We start from the raw sequence: 18803 nt of genomic DNA, 5'->3' as shown, positions 1-18803 counted from the left end.
CTATTTTAGCCAGCTTTTGTGATCTTTATTGACTGTTTACCAACAACGAATGTCGCGGGTGTGATTTTATCATCATATTTATCATATTTATTAGTTGTAAATTTGTACATATTTAGTTTGTAGACTGTTTTATGTGGATATACTTACTAAATTTGTGGTCTGGGACATTACATTCAGCCCGTTTTTGATACATTTGTCCGTCATAATAAACTAACCGATCGCCACATGAAAAAGGCACACAGAAGCATTTTATAGAAAAAACCTATAAAATATTTATTTATTTATATTTGCCCTAATAACCGTATATTAATATTCATGTAGAGGAATAAGTTTACTTTCATTTTATATAGTTGGTATGTGGGTTTTATGTGTTGAAAAATAATATACATATGTGTCAATAATAAAAAATGTTTTTATAGAAAAATATAAACATTTATTAAAAGTCATAAATCTTTATTCAAACGATCATTTTCCATGAACAACTCTTACTTCCTTCGATCTCCAATATTATTGTCTTTACAAAAATGTATACTTTTACTTTATCTCTTGATAATACATTTATTTGCCTTTTGTTTGAAATTTGTTGTGCAAAATCGTGAAACTTGTAATTTTATTGTTTTTGGAACATAACTTTGTACAAATAAATGGTAGGCCTAATTGGAATCTTTTTACATTTCCATGTAGGAAAATAAATTCCAAACAATTTGTTTATCTTAAAGTTTACAGGAAACATATTTGGTTTATGCAGCAAAGTTTTAGTTTCAAATTTAGAAATAAAAAAACATTTTTTTTTTTTTTACTTAATAAATGTCAATGTCAATATTCCCTACAATATTCAAAATATTTATTTTGTTGTCATTTTCAAATTCTTAATTTCATTACGAAAACTTCAAGTATATGGGCCTATAGGTTTGGTCTGTTGGTTTAGTTTATATGAAATTTCAAATATATGACTGCAAAATCGCCAAAAATGTCTTGCCACTTCACAGTTCACCCATTGCCAGTTGGAGGGTTAACGAAATCCACTTTAAAAATCACATTATAAAACTACATTATTATAAACACAATTATTAATATGCACGTAGATGCTGGGCGACATATGCACTGCCGTGCTAGGCTACCGTCGCCGCTCGCGCCGATGTACCAGCCCTACGTCACTGAGGAGGGGCGGGAGAGGGGAAGTAGGATCAGGCGGCGACCGCTAACATCAAAGGAGTGAGCCAGCCCTTGTATATCTGTAGCCCTGATGACGTAGCCTAAAAGGGGAGAAAGTAAAAAGATTAAGAAAAACCAGATAACAAACTTTTTTATTTTGAAATAATAAATATAAAGCAATGTGTAAGAGGTACAATAGATAGCTCATCTAATCATCTTCTAGCAAACATTCCAAAGTCAATTTGTCTAGGATGAGTTGTTCAACTTGAGGCACCATTTCCAAGGAGCTAAAACAATATGAACTATTAGAACAGTGATATAAAAGTGTATCACCACTGAACATTCATTAGGGTTTCACTGCTATGTTTAAGATCCATATAGGCAAGGCTGTTTTAAAATGAATAGCAGCTGTATAGATTTCAGTCTTTTAACACAAATTTGTTACAAAATAAAAGGTTTCAGGAAGCGCTTTCTCCAATTTGCTTGACATTTATTATTTATTCATATATATCTATACTATTATATAAAAGTCTAGTGGTGTCTGTCTGTATGTGTGTTACTAATAATAGGTGCATAAACTTCTGAACTGACTGGGCTTAAATTTTACAAAAATATAGCTACCATACCAAGGACCATTATAGGACTATTCAAACTTCGATACTGACCGTGGGCTTTGCCCCTTTGGCTTTAAAAGGTGAGGATTTTAAAAGTAAATATTGATTGGTCTACATGGCTGCCATGAGAACACATACAATGTTTGCAATTTACTATTTATACCACCCAAATGGGCCAAATGTAAACAAGCTGAACTGTCAAACCACATTAATTCACAATTCCACAGCTGGTTTATAAATAGGCATATAGCCTAATATTCTCTACAATCATGTGACATGTTTATTTATTCTTATATTTTATGGTTCATTGATTATTGATTTTATGAAATAAGTAAGATTGTATATCTGTTGCTGTATCTAACCCTAATTAATTATTTAAAATTTTGTTAATGTAAATGATTGTATTGAAAGGTTTTGGTGTAAAAAATAGTGAAATTAAAAAGTTCACATTTACTTGAATCATTTTAACATTTTTGAACACTTAACATGTGTTTAGAGTAGGGCACCTTAAAAATTTAAACTTTTCTCAAGGAGATATAATTAATTGAATTGTAGGCTATATTTTTGCCATTTTAAAAGATAATTATTGTTCACACCATTTGCCTATTCACAAACTTTTAAATCATAATTTCATATTACTACCAATAGATTAGTTATGATGTTTTCTAATCCAGAGGTAACTACTACCTATCTATATTATAACTTTTGACACTTCCTGTAGATTTCACATTCTATTCTAATAATGAATAACTTTTTACTAGCGTTTCATGGTCATTACATGTATATTTTCAACAAAGTTCCTCTTAAAACTTAACCTACCCTTGACATAAACATTTTTTGAATGCCGTTAAATTTCATAATTTTAAGCTGATATACAAATATTTCAATTTAAAAACAACAATAAAAAACTACGGGTGATTTGTACTCAGTGTGACAAAATTTTTTTGATGGAAGTACAAAGTAAATGAAGTGTGATGATGCATATCAAATGTTCCAAGTCTCAAAATTAGCTCCCAAAAAATTATTTTATGTTTTTCAAAAATAACCACGCTTTTAAAATTAATACAGCAATTTCTCAATTACCTGTATATGGATTTGAGTAGATAATGTAATTTTCGTGTTCTACATTAAATTTTGAACAAGAATAATGAAAAATGACGGAGGATCAGTTGTAAAAACTCCATTGTAAATAGATTCAAAGATAAAAACTAAGATATTTGATAACAATTTTAAAAACAATGGTCTATTGCATTTTTCACACCCTGTATACAAGAAAGTGTCGGAATATGTTAAAAACTGCGCCATTTTATAAGCTTTCCAACCATATGCTACACTATTGAGGTTTAGATATTTTTTTGTTTGTTTTAGTGGTTTGAATACCAGAAAACAGGGAACTTTTTTACTGTTTTTACTGCTCAAGCTGAATCAAAAATACAACTTTTGCTTAATACATGCCGACTTTCTAGGTTTTAAATGTTAAAGACACCATGCTTTATAGTCTTCAAACCACTAAAGCGTACATAATCAGACATAAAGCTCAATGGTGTAGCATATGGTTGGAAAGCTTATAAAATGGCGCAGTTTTTAACATATTCCGACACTTTCTTGTATACAGGGTGTGAAAAATGCAATAGACCATTGTTTTTAAAATTTTTTCTCAAACATCTTAATTTGTATCTTTGAATCTATTTACAATGGAGTTTTTACGACTGATCCTCCGTCATTTTCTATTATTCTTGTTCAAAATTTAATGTAGAACACGAAAATTACATTATCTACTCAAATCCATATACAGGTAATTGAGAAATCGCTGTATTAGGTTTAAAAACATGGTTATTTTTGAAAAACATAAAATAATTTTTTGGGAGCTAATTTTTAGACTTGGAACATTTGATATGCATCATCACACTTCATTTACTTTGTACTTACACCAAAAAAATTTTGTCACACTGAGTACAAATCACCCTGTATATAATGATGTTTTTATAATCAATGATAAGTGAGCAATGAGCAATGCTTTTTAGAAGCAAAATCACATGTTTCATTTCATTCAAACCATAATATTAACCAGATGTTGTAAATTAATGTCTGTCTATGTTTGATTTTATCATTTAAAAGTAAGTAAAAGCTTTGAGTATTTTATTTGTTTTAATGTTTGAAAATGTTTTTTTTTTTTTTGTAACTTCAACCAGGACGTGATTGAGCCATGCGAACGAGATCATCTTAAAAATACTGTCATTAATAACCATGAATGAAAATAACCATTAATAATTAAGCTAGCATAACCTAGCATTAATATAAGAGCAATAATAACGAATTGGTTATCCTTTCTACTATATGTGTTTCATTAGTTGTTGTACGTATTTTAATTTAGTTATAAGCACTTCATATACAATAAGACAATTAAACGTTACGGTACTTAAATTATAAAATAGTCAAAGGCAAGACAACGTCTGCCGGGTTCAGCTAGTATTATATAAAAGAGGATGTTGGTTTGTTTGTATGTTTGTATATTTGGCAGTGATAATCTCGGACACCGCTGGACCAATGGCCACGAAACTTGGTACATACGTGTAAAATTTCATGGAATAGGTTTATACACCATCAATTTCATTATCCCTCCAAACGGCTCCACCCCAGTGCTTCTGGAGTTTCCCTGTGTTAACCTTATGTGTACTTATATTTAAATGGAAGAAACTTAACATCTGTTTCAAGGTTTCAACAAAACAATTTGATTCTGTGATAGTATTCAATAGCATTAAGAGGCGGTTCACGAGTCACGGGTTATCCTTAGTTCGAGCGCAAAATCCAGTTATAGCCAGTTTTTTGCGCCGCGGCTTAGAAATCGGCTTCACGAGTACGAGGTTACCCGCGCTCGGGCGCAGACAGATAAACTTCACCCAATTATGACAGGGATAAACCCGAGCGCAAAAAGTCGGCTTCACGGGTTCAATTAGAGAAAACCCCGGGCCAAATGTCGGGTTCACGAGTCATGGTCTAGCGCAAACTGGATAATCTCGGGCGTAAATAACAATGGTTTTGGCCTTCAACTTAACCCTGCTAGGGGGCAGGGTTAAGTTGACATCATGTCGGGATTATCTCATTTGCTCGTTTATTGTTTTTTTGTTAGCAAAAAGAATGTTATATTCGGATTCGCCATTAAATTCCGAACAATTTCATTACCCTCAACATTATATTTATTTTTTTAATTTTTTTACTACTAATTGCCGAAAACATGCAAAACTTGTAAAAAGTAGCTGTTGAGACATTTTAATTCATTATTACTAAGTAAAAATATAACTTATAGCTTAACATATCCATATAAATTTAAATTGCAATCGAATCTTATGTTTTATATTCATTTTAGCAATTTTGAACCCTTTTATTTCAGCTGATAATATCAAAATAAAAATGGTTCCATCAAACACTGTTAGGTTTGTCTAAGAATTTGTATTGTATAAAATTAGTACAATTTTTGTTCCTCCATAAAATTTATATAAAACATAGGTCATTTTATTTGAGTATCCAAAATTTTTCGGATGTTTTAAATTTTATGTTTATATTATTATATTTATGATTTAACATTTGTTATTTTCATCTGATAATGTCTTAATATTTGTCATATCGGGATTTACAATAAATTGCTTCAATTTGCTGAGGTAAAAGATAAATAAATAGTTAAATATATTAAGGAACGCGGCAGCGTTCCGCCCCGCCAAGTCCCCCAGCGGTACACAGCTGCTGCAGTGTATATATACTTGACGTGACAAAGTGGCTTTTTCACTCGTCTATAGCTCTGAAGAAACAAAAGCTATTAAAATAATTGTTCATCTATTGGATAGGGGCACTCATCCTCAACAAAATAAAAAAAAGAATTTAAAAAACTGTTGTGTTTGAGCCAAAAAAAACTAGTTTGAAAATTCACAAATTTTCCGTGTTCTCCTTCTCCTCCTTCTCCTTCTCCTTGAATGTTGACGGACCTACAGCCCAAACCACTGGCTCAATTTTAATGTTCTTTATGTTGTTTGAAAGCCCTTAACGTGTAGATGTGCCTTTTGAGGGTCTCAAGTCGGTGAGTTGAACCATAAACCCTTGGCAAGCCCTCAAAGTACGATTTTGGCCCATTTAAATAACATGGGATTAAAATCAAAACAAAAGAAGGACCAGCTGCGATTAAATCTCAATTAATTTAAATGTTAGAGAAATTCATAGGAACAGCTGAAAAATTATTTTAAAACTTTCATAAAGTATTTTTTCAGGTATACCGAATGATTTGAACTACTTACTATATAAAATTACTTAGAGCAGTGATATTCCCCGATACTTTCCATTGAAAAATGCAGTGTACCGATGGTACACTGGTACAGCAGTTCGTCATTTTTAACAGTTTAATACTACTTATCAAAACATATGAAACCTAGTAACTTGAAACTTAGTACTAGTACTAAGGTTTGTTTTATGTTTTGATACACTAAAACAAATAAAAGAATCGGGAAAGTCACTTTACGTATGTTAAACCAGCAATTAAAATGTAAATATAGGATTAATTAGTTTTTCAATATTCGTTTTGCCTTATGCTATTTCCAACAAACCTAAACTGTTTGATTACATTTTTACTTCTATAATAAGGGCTCAATTTACACTAGTCTTTAGATATACGGGTTTAATTATCAGAACACTTATGTAACACCAACGCATTTTATGTTGTTCAAGATGAACATTGCTGAATTTACAGCCCCAGACACAGAACCTATATTAATGGATGATGACTAGATTATACAGTTTCAAAGTGTGTGTTTAGTTTAAAATAAACATATTCTTGACAAAATCATAAATAGAAACAACCACCCTGTTGACTATACGTTTAACACATGTTTTCAAAAACTTCCAACGTAGCAATTTTTGTTAAATAGTAATTTTGGTAGGTGTGTCAAAAAGTTTTTAATTGGTTTATAGCAGATAAGACCAAAAAATGTAGAATTTAGTTCTACACAAACAATATTATTGAAATGAAATGAGATGTAGTTGTGCCGTGGTCTATATATTTCACCCAAACTATTTATAACCATTTTTAATTACCAGCTGTAAATAAAAAAAATTTGATGTCTTGTTTATTTTTACAAAAAGAGCAGCATTGTTTATGTTTAGTGAAGAGATCTAGTTCAAGAACATTGAGATGATTGAGAACATTTCTTAGGATCATTTGGTAAGATACCACGTCCATGTTTTAATTGCATTTACTTTCTTTCTAATCTAACATCAGTATGCCTTCTAAAGAAAGACTGGCAAGAAAAAGAAAACAAGAATGGTATTTAGAAAACGCCCCTGCTATAAAAAAAAGAAAAACAGAAGAAGCTAGCATACAATCCACTAATAAGAGTTCTACTTCTAAAGCTTGGTACCTTGAACATGTTAAAGGAGAAAAATCCAAAGCCAGAAAACGTTATCTAGCTAATATTGAAACTGAGAGGTTAAGAAAAAGTGTGCAGTACAGTGCTAATCCTGAACCTCACAGAGCTAGGTTGCGGCAGCAATATTCTGCTAATCCTGAGCCACACAAGGCTAGGAAGCGTCAGCAGTATTCTACTGATCCTGAGCCACACAAGACTAGAGTGCGTCAGCAGTATTCTACTGATCCTGAGCCACACAAGGCTAGGAAGCGTCAGCAGTATTCTACTGATCCTGAGCCACACAAGACTAGGAAGCGTCAGCAGTATTCTACTGATCCTGAGCCACACAAGGCTAGAGTGCGTCAGAAATACTCTACTGATCCAGAATATTATAAAGCTAAACAACGTTTAAACTACGGTGCAAAACAAGAAATGAAACAATCTAATCGCAGGAGACGTTACAAAGTACTTTGTGCAAAACACCCTGGCCACTTTCGCTTGCGATATAAACTTAAGGTTTTTCACGAAAGGGTGCGAAAGTGTGCAGCCTATCAAAGCAGACGCTTTTTTTTTAGAAATAGATCTGATGGGAAAAGAAAATCATTACAAAATGCAAAAAGGAAAATTAAAAAAACTGTTGCAGCTTCACATATTTTCTTGGGGAAAATAAATTGTGAGAAAATAGCCAGACTTATAGCAAAGAAAATACTTGAGCAAGGTTATACCAAAAGGTTGCTAAGGGCTAAAGAGCTCTTGAAATGGGTGTTGCATGCTTATAAAAATTACAAAAACAATTTCCTTAAGCTATTTGTTAGCCTGCAAAATCGTGCTAAAGAGTCTCTTGCTAAGCTATCTGCAACAAGCACGTTTGAAGACAATGTTGAGGCGTTGTGTGGGCACAGTCTTCATGTTTCCACGTCGGAGCCTTATTTGTGGGAGTTTACGTATAGAGTGTTTCCTGGTAAACAAATAACTGTTGGTAATGAGCCCAGCACAGCTCATAGTTCTCCAAAGAAACAGTGGAAATGCAACTCAGATATGTGCTTCATTGAGCCTGACCACTTAGAGCAACTTAAATCTCTTTACAATGAAATAGTTGCCAGCTCTCTCACTAAAGGTTCTAAGCTTATTGTCAGCATGGGAGAGCACTCATGTCAAAGTGGTGTATCATCTCGTGTAGGTGTTCATCCTCACTCTTTGGACTGTTACTCAGGAGCATGTGTTTCGAAACTTCCTTTTCTGAGAACAATCTATCCTTCTCTTTCCTGCAATTCGTAGTCTTGTCTCCAAAATTTACCGACTGTTGAAAATAACTAAGAAGATTATGCTAATTAAAAATGGTATTCTTAACGTGCAGGTGAACGTGTTGTTTTCGATAGAAAGGGAATTTAAAGAGCAAACAAAAGCCTTTCTTACAGATGACACAAGTGAAAGCAAGGTCCCTGAATCTGAGTCTCAGTTGTTCGAAAAATATCAAAAAGCATTTGAGGCATTGGAGAAGCGTTCTTCTGAAACCCCAGTGTTTCCCTGTGTCTCATGCGATAAGTTGTTTAGTAAGCAGCAAGTAAGCCTTTTGAAAAACCTAAAAAATCAAATTGTAGGACACATATGGAAAAGAATAAAAGACATAAAGAAAGAAGAGTGCAAAACAGGATGGATTTGTCGGGGCTGCCTCGAAAAACTAAGGAAAGGTCAGATGCCTCCTACTTGCATTCTTAACGATCTCTATGTTTGTGCGCAGCCGAAAGAGCTAACTTGCCTTAACAGTTATGAAAAAGTTTTAATTCAGAGAGCCAAAGCATTTCAGGTTGTTACAAAAATGAACACAGTTGGGAAAAGAACAAGTCGAGCTCAGCAACAAATTTCTAAAGTCGTTGGAAGAAGTTTTCATTTGCCACTACCCCTTCAAGAAACCCTGCAAAAATTGCCCAAACCAAGTGACCCTCTGAATCCAAACCACGAGCTGTACGTTTTGGTCAGAGGGGTACCGACCAAAGCAAAGAAAGTTTGGCAAATGTTGGTTAGTGTGGATAAGGTACACGCAGCCTTAATTTTCTTAAAGAAAAACAACGCTCATTATGGTAGCATCGTACTACCTACAGATCCAGAAGGACTCTTCAACCTTAATGATGACACAAATTTGTTTCAATCTACCCATCAAAACGAACTGCCACCTCAGGAAATACTACATAGACGTGCTATATTAACTCAGGTAACTCACGAGGAATGGGATTCAGAAGAGTCTCACTATACAATCCACGCTCTTCATGAGTCAAAATCTTATAGTGATGACACCGAGCTCTATAAGATGCTGAAAGTGAATGAACCTCCGATTAGTCATGAAAACAAAGAGATTGACGTGCTTTGTTTCCCTGATTTGTATCCCGAAGGTAAATTTGGCCAGTTTCATTCCAGAGAAACTAAACTCTCTTCTGCTGAATTTATCAAATGTCGGTTGCTTTCAAAGCATTCTCAGTTCAGACTGAATCAGCAGTACCTTTTTTATTTGCTGCACGATGCAAACCTTCGGCAGTTAAGACAAGGAGTATTCCACAAGCTCAACGTCACTGGATTCAGTGGCTCTCTTAGTGCTAGAGACTGTTTGAACAACCTTGCATCGGGAGAATTAGAGGGGAACCTGACATCAGTATTCTCCAAACTCAGGAACACTAGCCAGTACTGGATACAGCCTAGAAATGATGTCAATTGCATGGCTCAGCATTATGGACCAGCTACATGGTTTTTAACCATAAGCCCAAGCGATTGGAACTGGGATGACATGGCATTGTTCATTAGGGAAGTTAACCGGAGTGTTCCAGGCGCAGAAAAAAAACAAACTAGTGAACTTGTGGCTATGGATCCTATCAGTGCGTCACGGTTTATCCATATAAAGTTCAAGGCAATGTTGGATTTTATTGTCTCTGATGCTGCTCCTTTAGGAAAAGTAAGTCACTACTTCTACAGGCGAGAATACCAAAGCAGAGGTCTCCAACATTTCCATCTTCTTCTGTGGGTAGAAAATGCTCCTGTAATGGGGACGTCCAGCAACGCAGAAGTAGCCGACTTTATCCTTAAGTACATTACTTGCAAGGTTCCAAATGCATCCGTTTCACCTACTCTCAACAACAGAGTTACAAGTTACCAAATGCATCACCACAACTCGTACTGTATGCGGACAAAGAAAACCAAAACCGGGTTTCGTAAGGCTTGTCGTTTCGGGTTCCCCCGGCCAATCACAGGAAATCTTGTTCTGCGTGACGTTGTCGAGTCTGTAGCTGGCAGAAAAGCTCTCAAGTCTAAGTCACGTCTTTATGACCTACCCAGAACACCAAGCGAGAGCTTTGTCAATGACTACAACCCGGCCGTGTTGCTAGCTTGGAATGGAAACGTGGACATCCAGTATGTAGGCGAAAGCACTTCTATCCTACATTGGTATGTCACAAAGTACACTACCAAAAGTGAACAAAGTCATGCTGGCCAAGTTTTTACAGAGATTAATTCTACAAAATCATTAGCTAGTAGACTGTTTAACGTTGGCCTTAGAGCTTTAAACAACCGTGAGTGTGGTTCTTTAGAAGCTAGTGACACACTGTTGGGCATTCCATTGTACGGCACGGACCCGGAGACAACAATAAGATGGTTGGATGTAGGCATGACCAGACGCAAAAGACTACAAAAAATCGACAAGATACGAAGTATGGACCCAAGTTCAACGAACATATTCTACGAGTCGTGGGTTGATGACCACTACCCAACTAGACCAGACGAACTAGAAGATATGAACTTATACGACTTTGTGAGATGGTACGATATAGCTGCTCAACCACCTAAAGGCGACCGTGAAGTGCATAAGTTGAATTCAGGCAAATTCCTCACTAAAAGAGTCAGACCATGCTTACTGAATCACTATAAGTACAGCCCCACTCAGGATCCTGAAAAATACTACCATGCATTACTTCTTATGTTTCTTTGTTGGAGATCTACTGATGAGCTGAAAGAGTCTCATGAAACATACACAGATGCTTTTATGGCCAAGCGGACACTTCTCACTCAAGCCTTCAACTATGACAAACGTTTAAAAGACATTATTGCGGCATCGGAGAATGCAAGAGACAAAATTCAAAACCGAGTTGAAGAGATCAATGCAGAAGAAGGAGAGGTTGCTGATCCATCCAATATAGCCTTTCAGCCCTTTAATGAACCTGTCCCCGCATCCCAGCCTGTCAGGGACAGCAATTGGTCGCCGAATGACGAGCCGTTTGAGAAAAAATACCAAAAACTCAATGACGACCAAAAGAGAGTGTTTGATTATGTCAAACGAGTTGTTGCAAACTCTGATGGGACAGATAAATTTCTCAGACATTTTGTAAGTGGTGTGGGAGGTACTGGTAAGAGTTTTCTCATAAAAACTATCAGCTCTTGGACTAAAAAATGTCTTCAAGCCTCTACATCAATATCAGCTCCCACAGGACTAAGTGCTTACAACATCAATGGTTCTACGATCTACAAAGTGTTTCAGCTGCCAGTTGAGCATGGAAAAACTCCAAAGTACAAAGCTCTTACTGATGATGTTTTAAAAATGTTGAGATCCAACCTGAAAGATGTGGTGCTCTTCATAATAGACGAAGTGTCCATGGTCTCCAATCTAACATTGATGTACATAAATCTCAGATTGTGTGAAATATTCAACACCTCAGACCAAAGTAACGGCTGGTTTGGTAAAAAACATATACTGCTCTTTGGAGACCTTTTACAACTTCCACCAGTACACGAAGACTCCCCATTCATTGAACTTGACAGTAGCAAACTTAGTTCTTTTGTTGGCTCTCTGTCTTGTGTTAACATCTGGTCTGAACAGTTCTCTTATGATGAACTTACTACAAACATGCGACAAGCTCAAGATTCTAAGTTTGCTGATGTGTTAAGCAAAGTCAGAGTAGGCAATATGACCGTTGAGGACATCCGTCTAATTGAAAGCAAGAAAATACATCTTAATGGAAAAACTGCTTGTGAAAACCTTTCTCTATTAGGAGATTACTTGTCTGCTTTACCCAACAATTCTGTGTGTCTTTGTTCAACTGGTTACCAATGCTCCATAATAAATGATGAAATGGTCAATAGAATAAGTGGTCCTGTCGTTAACTTGGTTGCAAAAGACTCAGTTGACTGTCTACCTCGTCAACAAAACAAAGTTAAAAAGATACTGTCCTCTTACAACTCTGACTGCAGCAGAACGGCTGGTATGGAGAAAATTATTCCTATTAAGGTTGGTGCTAAAGTTATGTTGCTTAGAAACATTGACGTCACTGTGGGGCTAGTTAACTCCGCCATTGGAACAGTAACGGGGTTGAGGTTTAATACAGACAATTCTGATGACGTAGACTCAGTGACAATTAACTTTGATTGTGGCATTACCCATCACCTACAGCGAGTAAACGTCAAGTTTCAAGTTATGGATAACGCATTTGTGTATCGAGAGCAATTCCCGATATCGATGTCCTACGCGGTTACAATTCACAAATGCCAGGGCCTCAGCTTAAATAGCGTAATAATTGATATTGGGGAGTCCATATTTACATGTGGCCAATCATATGTTGCCTTGTCACGAGTGACTTCATTAGAAGGGCTTCATCTTATTAACTTTAACCCAAGAGATGTGAAGCCTCAGAAATCCGCCATTCTCGAATACAACAGACTAAGGCAGAAGTACAGGTCTGACCTTCCACTTTACAACACAAGTTGTGACTCCTCTTCGGCTCCTTATGTGAGAGACAGGAAGTGGTGCCAGACCAAAAATGTCGAAAAAGTGCAGGATGAGAGTACAAAACCGGTACCCTCTGCAAAGACTACCGGAAGATCGAGAGTTCAGTCAACTTTAGCATTAAGAGGGTTTGAGAACAATGATCGTGTGTCTTGTTATGCGAATGTTGCAGTTCAGATACTGTATTCTGTTCCGTACATCAGAGAGATAATAAAGAACTCTGAACTAATTTGTCCTGAGTTAAAACAACATCTTCATGATTACGAAGTTTCTCCCTCGGAGGTTGTTTTAGATACAGTGGTTATAAGAAATCTCCCTAACAACAATACATATACCCTGACAGAGCAGCAAGACTGTGCTTTGTTCTTGCTGGACTTATTGGAGACAAACAAGGGCATTATAGAAGCCATCTCATACAGCACGGTGAAAACCACAAAATGCCAGCACTGTCATTACACATTCACAGGGCAAGAAGAGACAGACAATATAATCAGAATCCCCGTGGTGGCTGGTAAGGTAACGCTAAAAAATCTTTTAAGCCTTACGATAAACAACTGGGAGCCCTTGTTAGATTATGTGTGCAGTAATGATGAATGCGGCCAACGAGGATCGAGCCTGGGCAAGGTACACGTTACAAAGTCAAACCGCTGTGTTATCTTACAATTTTTAATCTTTGACAACAACCTACAAAAGATAACCGCAACAAACATAGTAGGAGTCCCAAGTGCTCAAGTGACTATAGGTAATAAAACATATAGACCTACAGCAGCAATTTTTCATCACGGAGATGCAATATCACGAGGGCATTACACTTGTACCATAAAGACATCTTCAGGTTGGACAACAGCCAATGATGAACAAATATCAAATCAAAGATGGCCCATTGGTTCAAAGAATTTGTACATGCTGTTATTAACAGAACAGTAGAAGCAGCAGTTATTACTTTGTTACAACAGTAAAAGATATCGAACATATTCTACGAGTCGTGGGTTGATGACCACTACCTAACTAGACCAGACGAACTAGAAGATATGAACTTATACGACTTTGTGAGATGGTACGATATAGCTGCTCAACCACCTAAAGGCGACCGTGAAGTGCATAAGTTGAATTCAGGCAAATTCCTCACTAAAAGAGTCAGACCATGCTTACTGAATCACTATAAGTACAGCCCCACTCAGGATCCTGAAAAATACTACCATGCATTACTTCTTATGTTTCTTTGTTGGAGATCTACTGATGAGCTGAAAGAGTCTCATGAAACATACACAGATGCTTTTATGGCCAAGCGGACACTTCTCACTCAAGCCTTCAACTATGACAAACGTTTAAAAGACATTATTGCGGCATCGGAGAATGCAAGAGACAAAATTCAAAACCGAGTTGAAGAGATCAATGCAGAAGAAGGAGAGGTTGCTGATCCATCCAATATAGCCTTTCAGCCCTTTAATGAACCTGTCCCCGCATCCCAGCCTGTCAGGGACAGCAATTGGTCGCCGAATGACGAGCCGTTTGAGAAAAAATACCAAAAACTCAATGACGACCAAAAGAGAGTGTTTGATTATGTCAAACGAGTTGTTGCAAACTCTGATGGGACAGATAAATTTCTCAGACATTTTGTAAGTGGTGTGGGAGGTACTGGTAAGAGTTTTCTCATAAAAACTATCAGCTCTTGGACTAAAAAATGTCTTCAAGCCTCTACATCAATATCAGCTCCCACAGGACTAAGTGCTTACAACATCAATGGTTCTACGATCTACAAAGTGTTTCAGCTGCCAGTTGAGCATGGAAAAACTCCAAAGTACAAAGCTCTTACTGATGATGTTTTAAAAATGTTGAGATCCAACCTGAAAGATGTGGTGCTCTTCATAATAGACGAAGTGTCCATGGTCTCCAATCTAACATTGATGTACATAAATCTCAGATTGTGTGAAATATTCAACACCTCAGACCAAAGTAACGGCTGGTTTGGTAAAAAACATATACTGCTCTTTGGAGACCTTTTACAACTTCCACCAGTACACGAAGACTCCCCATTCATTGAACTTGACAGTAGCAAACTTAGTTCTTTTGTTGGCTCTCTGTCTTGTGTTAACATCTGGTCTGAACAGTTCTCTTATGATGAACTTACTACAAACATGCGACAAGCTCAAGATTCTAAGTTTGCTGATGTGTTAAGCAAAGTCAGAGTAGGCAATATGACCGTTGAGGACATCCGTCTAATTGAAAGCAAGAAAATACATCTTAATGGAAAAACTGCTTGTGAAAACCTTTCTCTATTAGGAGATTACTTGTCTGCTTTACCCAACAATTCTGTGTGTCTTTGTTCAACTGGTTACCAATGCTCCATAATAAATGATGAAATGGTCAATAGAATAAGTGGTCCTGTCGTTAACTTGGTTGCAAAAGACTCAGTTGACTGTCTACCTCGTCAACAAAACAAAGTTAAAAAGATACTGTCCTCTTACAACTCTGACTGCAGCAGAACGGCTGGTATGGAGAAAATTATTCCTATTAAGGTTGGTGCTAAAGTTATGTTGCTTAGAAACATTGACGTCACTGTGGGGCTAGTTAACTCCGCCATTGGAACAGTAACGGGGTTGAGGTTTAATACAGACAATTCTGATGACGTAGACTCAGTGACAATTAACTTTGATTGTGGCATTACCCATCACCTACAGCGAGTAAACGTCAAGTTTCAAGTTATGGATAACGCATTTGTGTATCGAGAGCAATTCCCGATATCGATGTCCTACGCGGTTACAATTCACAAATGCCAGGGCCTCAGCTTAAATAGCGTAATAATTGATATTGGGGAGTCCATATTTACATGTGGCCAATCATATGTTGCCTTGTCACGAGTGACTTCATTAGAAGGGCTTCATCTTATTAACTTTAACCCAAGAGATGTGAAGCCTCAGAAATCCGCCATTCTCGAATACAACAGACTAAGGCAGAAGTACAGGTCTGACCTTCCACTTTACAACACAAGTTGTGACTCCTCTTCGGCTCCTTATGTGAGAGACAGGAAGTGGTGCCAGACCAAAAATGTCGAAAAAGTGCAGGATGAGAGTACAAAACCGGTACCCTCTGCAAAGACTACCGGAAGATCGAGAGTTCAGTCAACTTTAGCATTAAGAGGGTTTGAGAACAATGATCGTGTGTCTTGTTAAGCGAATGTTGCAGTTCAGATACTGTATTCTGTTCCGTACATCAGAGAGATAATAAAGAACTCTGAACTAATTTGTCCTGAGTTAAAACAACATCTTCATGATTACGAAGTTTCTCCCTCGGAGGTTGTTTTAGATACAGTGGTTATAAGAAATCTCCCTAACAACAATACATATACCCTGACAGAGCAGCAAGACTGTGCTTTGTTCTTGCTGGACTTATTGGAGACAAACAAGGGCATTATAGAAGCCATCTCATACAGCACGGTGAAAACCACAAAATGCCAGCACTGTCATTACACATTCACAGGGCAAGAAGAGACAGACAATATAATCAGAATCCCCGTGGTGGCTGGTAAGGTAACGCTAAAAAATCTTTTAAGCCTTACGATAAACAACTGGGAGCCCTTGTTAGATTATGTGTGCAGTAATGATGAATGCGGCCAACGAGGATCGAGCCTGGGCAAGGTACACGTTACAAAGTCAAACCGCTGTGTTATCTTACAATTTTTAATCTTTGACAACAACCTACAAAAGATAACCGCAACAAACATAGTAGGAGTCCCAAGTGCTCAAGTGACTATAGGTAATAAAACATATAGACCTACAGCAGCAATTTTTCATCACGGAGATGCAATATCACGAGGGCATTACACTTGTACCATAAAGACATCTTCAGGTTGGACAACAGCCAATGATGAACAAATATCAAATCAAAGATGGCCCATTGGTTCAAAGAATTTGTACATGCTGTTATTAACAGAACAGTAGAAGCAGCAGTTATTACTTTGTTACAACAGTAAAAGATATCGAACATATTCTACGAGTCGTGGGTTGATGACCACTACCTAACTAGACCAGACGAACTAGAAGATATGAACTTATACGACTTTGTGAGATGGTACGATATAGCTGCTCAACCACCTAAAGGCGACCGTGAAGTGCATAAGTTGAATTCAGGCAAATTCCTCACTAAAAGAGTCAGACCATGCTTACTGAATCACTATAAGTACAGCCCCACTCAGGATCCTGAAAAATACTACCATGCATTACTTCTTATGTTTCTTTGTTGGAGATCTACTGATGAGCTGAAAGAGTCTCATGAAACATACACAGATGCTTTTATGGCCAAGCGGACACTTCTCACTCAAGCCTTCAACTATGACAAACGTTTAAAAGACATTATTGCGGCATCGGAGAATGCAAGAGACAAAATTCAAAACCGAGTTGAAGAGATCAATGCAGAAGAAGGAGAGGTTGCTGATCCATCCAATATAGCCTTTCAGCCCTTTAATGAACCTGTCCCCGCATCCCAGCCTGTCAGGGACAGCAATTGGTCGCCGAATGACGAGCCGTTTGAGAAAAAATACCAAAAACTCAATGACGACCAAAAGAGAGTGTTTGATTATGTCAAACGAGTTGTTGCAAACTCTGATGGGACAGATAAATTTCTCAGACATTTTGTAAGTGGTGTGGGAGGTACTGGTAAGAGTTTTCTCATAAAAACTATCAGCTCTTGGACTAAAAAATGTCTTCAAGCCTCTACATCAATATCAGCTCCCACAGGACTAAGTGCTTACAACATCAATGGTTCTACGATCTACAAAGTGTTTCAGCTGCCAGTTGAGCATGGAAAAACTCCAAAGTACAAAGCTCTTACTGATGATGTTTTAAAAATGTTGAGATCCAACCTGAAAGATGTGGTGCTCTTCATAATAGACGAAGTGTCCATGGTCTCCAATCTAACATTGATGTACATAAATCTCAGATTGTGTGAAATATTCAACACCTCAGACCAAAGTAACGGCTGGTTTGGTAAAAAACATATACTGCTCTTTGGAGACCTTTTACAACTTCCACCAGTACACGAAGACTCCCCTTCATTCATTTCTCGACATTCATTGAACTTGACAGTAGCAAACTTAGTTCTTTTGTTGGCTCTCTGTCTTGTGTTAACATCTGGTCTGAACAGTTCTCTTATGATGAACTTACTACAAACATGCGACAAGCTCAAGATTCTAAGTTTGCTGATGTGTTAAGCAAAGTCAGAGTAGGCAATATGACCGTTGAGGACATCCGTCTAATTGAAAGCAAGAAAATACATCTTAATGGAAAAACTGCTTGTGAAAACCTTTCTCTATTAGGAGATTACTTGTCTGCTTTACCCAACAATTCTGTGTGTCTTTGTTCAACTGGTTACCAATGCTCCATAATAAATGATGAAATGGTCAATAGAATAAGTGGTCCTGTTGCAACATTTGCAACAGTCCTTGTTTGTAAGTGGTCCTTGTTTGCAACTTGGTTGCAAAAGACTCAGTTGACTGTCTACCTCGTCAACAAAACAAAGTTAAAAAGATACTGTCCTCTTACAACTCTGACTGCAGCAGAACGGCTGGTATGGAGAAAATTATTCCTATTAAGGTTGGTGCTAAAGTTATGTTGCTTAGAAACATTGACGTCACTGTGGGGCTAGTTAACTCCGCCATTGGAACAGTAACGGGGTTGAGGTTTAATACAGACAATTCTGATGACGTAGACTCAGTGACAATTAACTTTGATTGTGGCATTACCCATCACCTACAGCGAGTAAACGTCAAGTTTCAAGTTATGGATAACGCATTTGTGTATCGAGAGCAATTCCCGATATCGATGTCCTACGCGGTTACAATTCACAAATGCCAGGGCCTCAGCTTAAATAGCGTAATAATTGATA

At 37.0% G+C, this 18803-nt stretch overlaps 1 protein-coding gene across 2 annotated transcripts in view; it reads right to left on the bottom strand.

The window, feature by feature from the left end:
- Window positions 1-1288: 1288 nt before the first annotated feature.
- LOC129005173 (uncharacterized) overlaps window positions 1289-18803 on the bottom strand; it is a 41388-nt gene continuing 23873 nt past the window's right edge. For both annotated transcript variants that reach the window (XM_054433993.1, XM_054433995.1), the window contains exon 9: window positions 1289-1442. In XM_054433993.1, the coding sequence (XP_054289968.1) occupies window positions 1364-1442 (79 nt within the window). In that variant the 3' untranslated portion in view covers window positions 1289-1363. The remainder of the gene's footprint in view (window positions 1443-18803) is intronic.

Source organism: Macrosteles quadrilineatus, unplaced genomic scaffold, assembly GCF_028750875.1.
Source record: "Macrosteles quadrilineatus isolate MER2022 unplaced genomic scaffold, UCM_ALF_1.0 Scaffold_17__1_contigs__length_3442018, whole genome shotgun sequence".
In the NCBI taxonomy this organism is placed as follows: Eukaryota; Metazoa; Arthropoda; class Insecta; order Hemiptera; family Cicadellidae; genus Macrosteles; species Macrosteles quadrilineatus.
The sequence above is the reverse complement of the archived record's forward strand: the minus strand, read 5'-3'. Positions and strand labels throughout refer to the sequence as shown.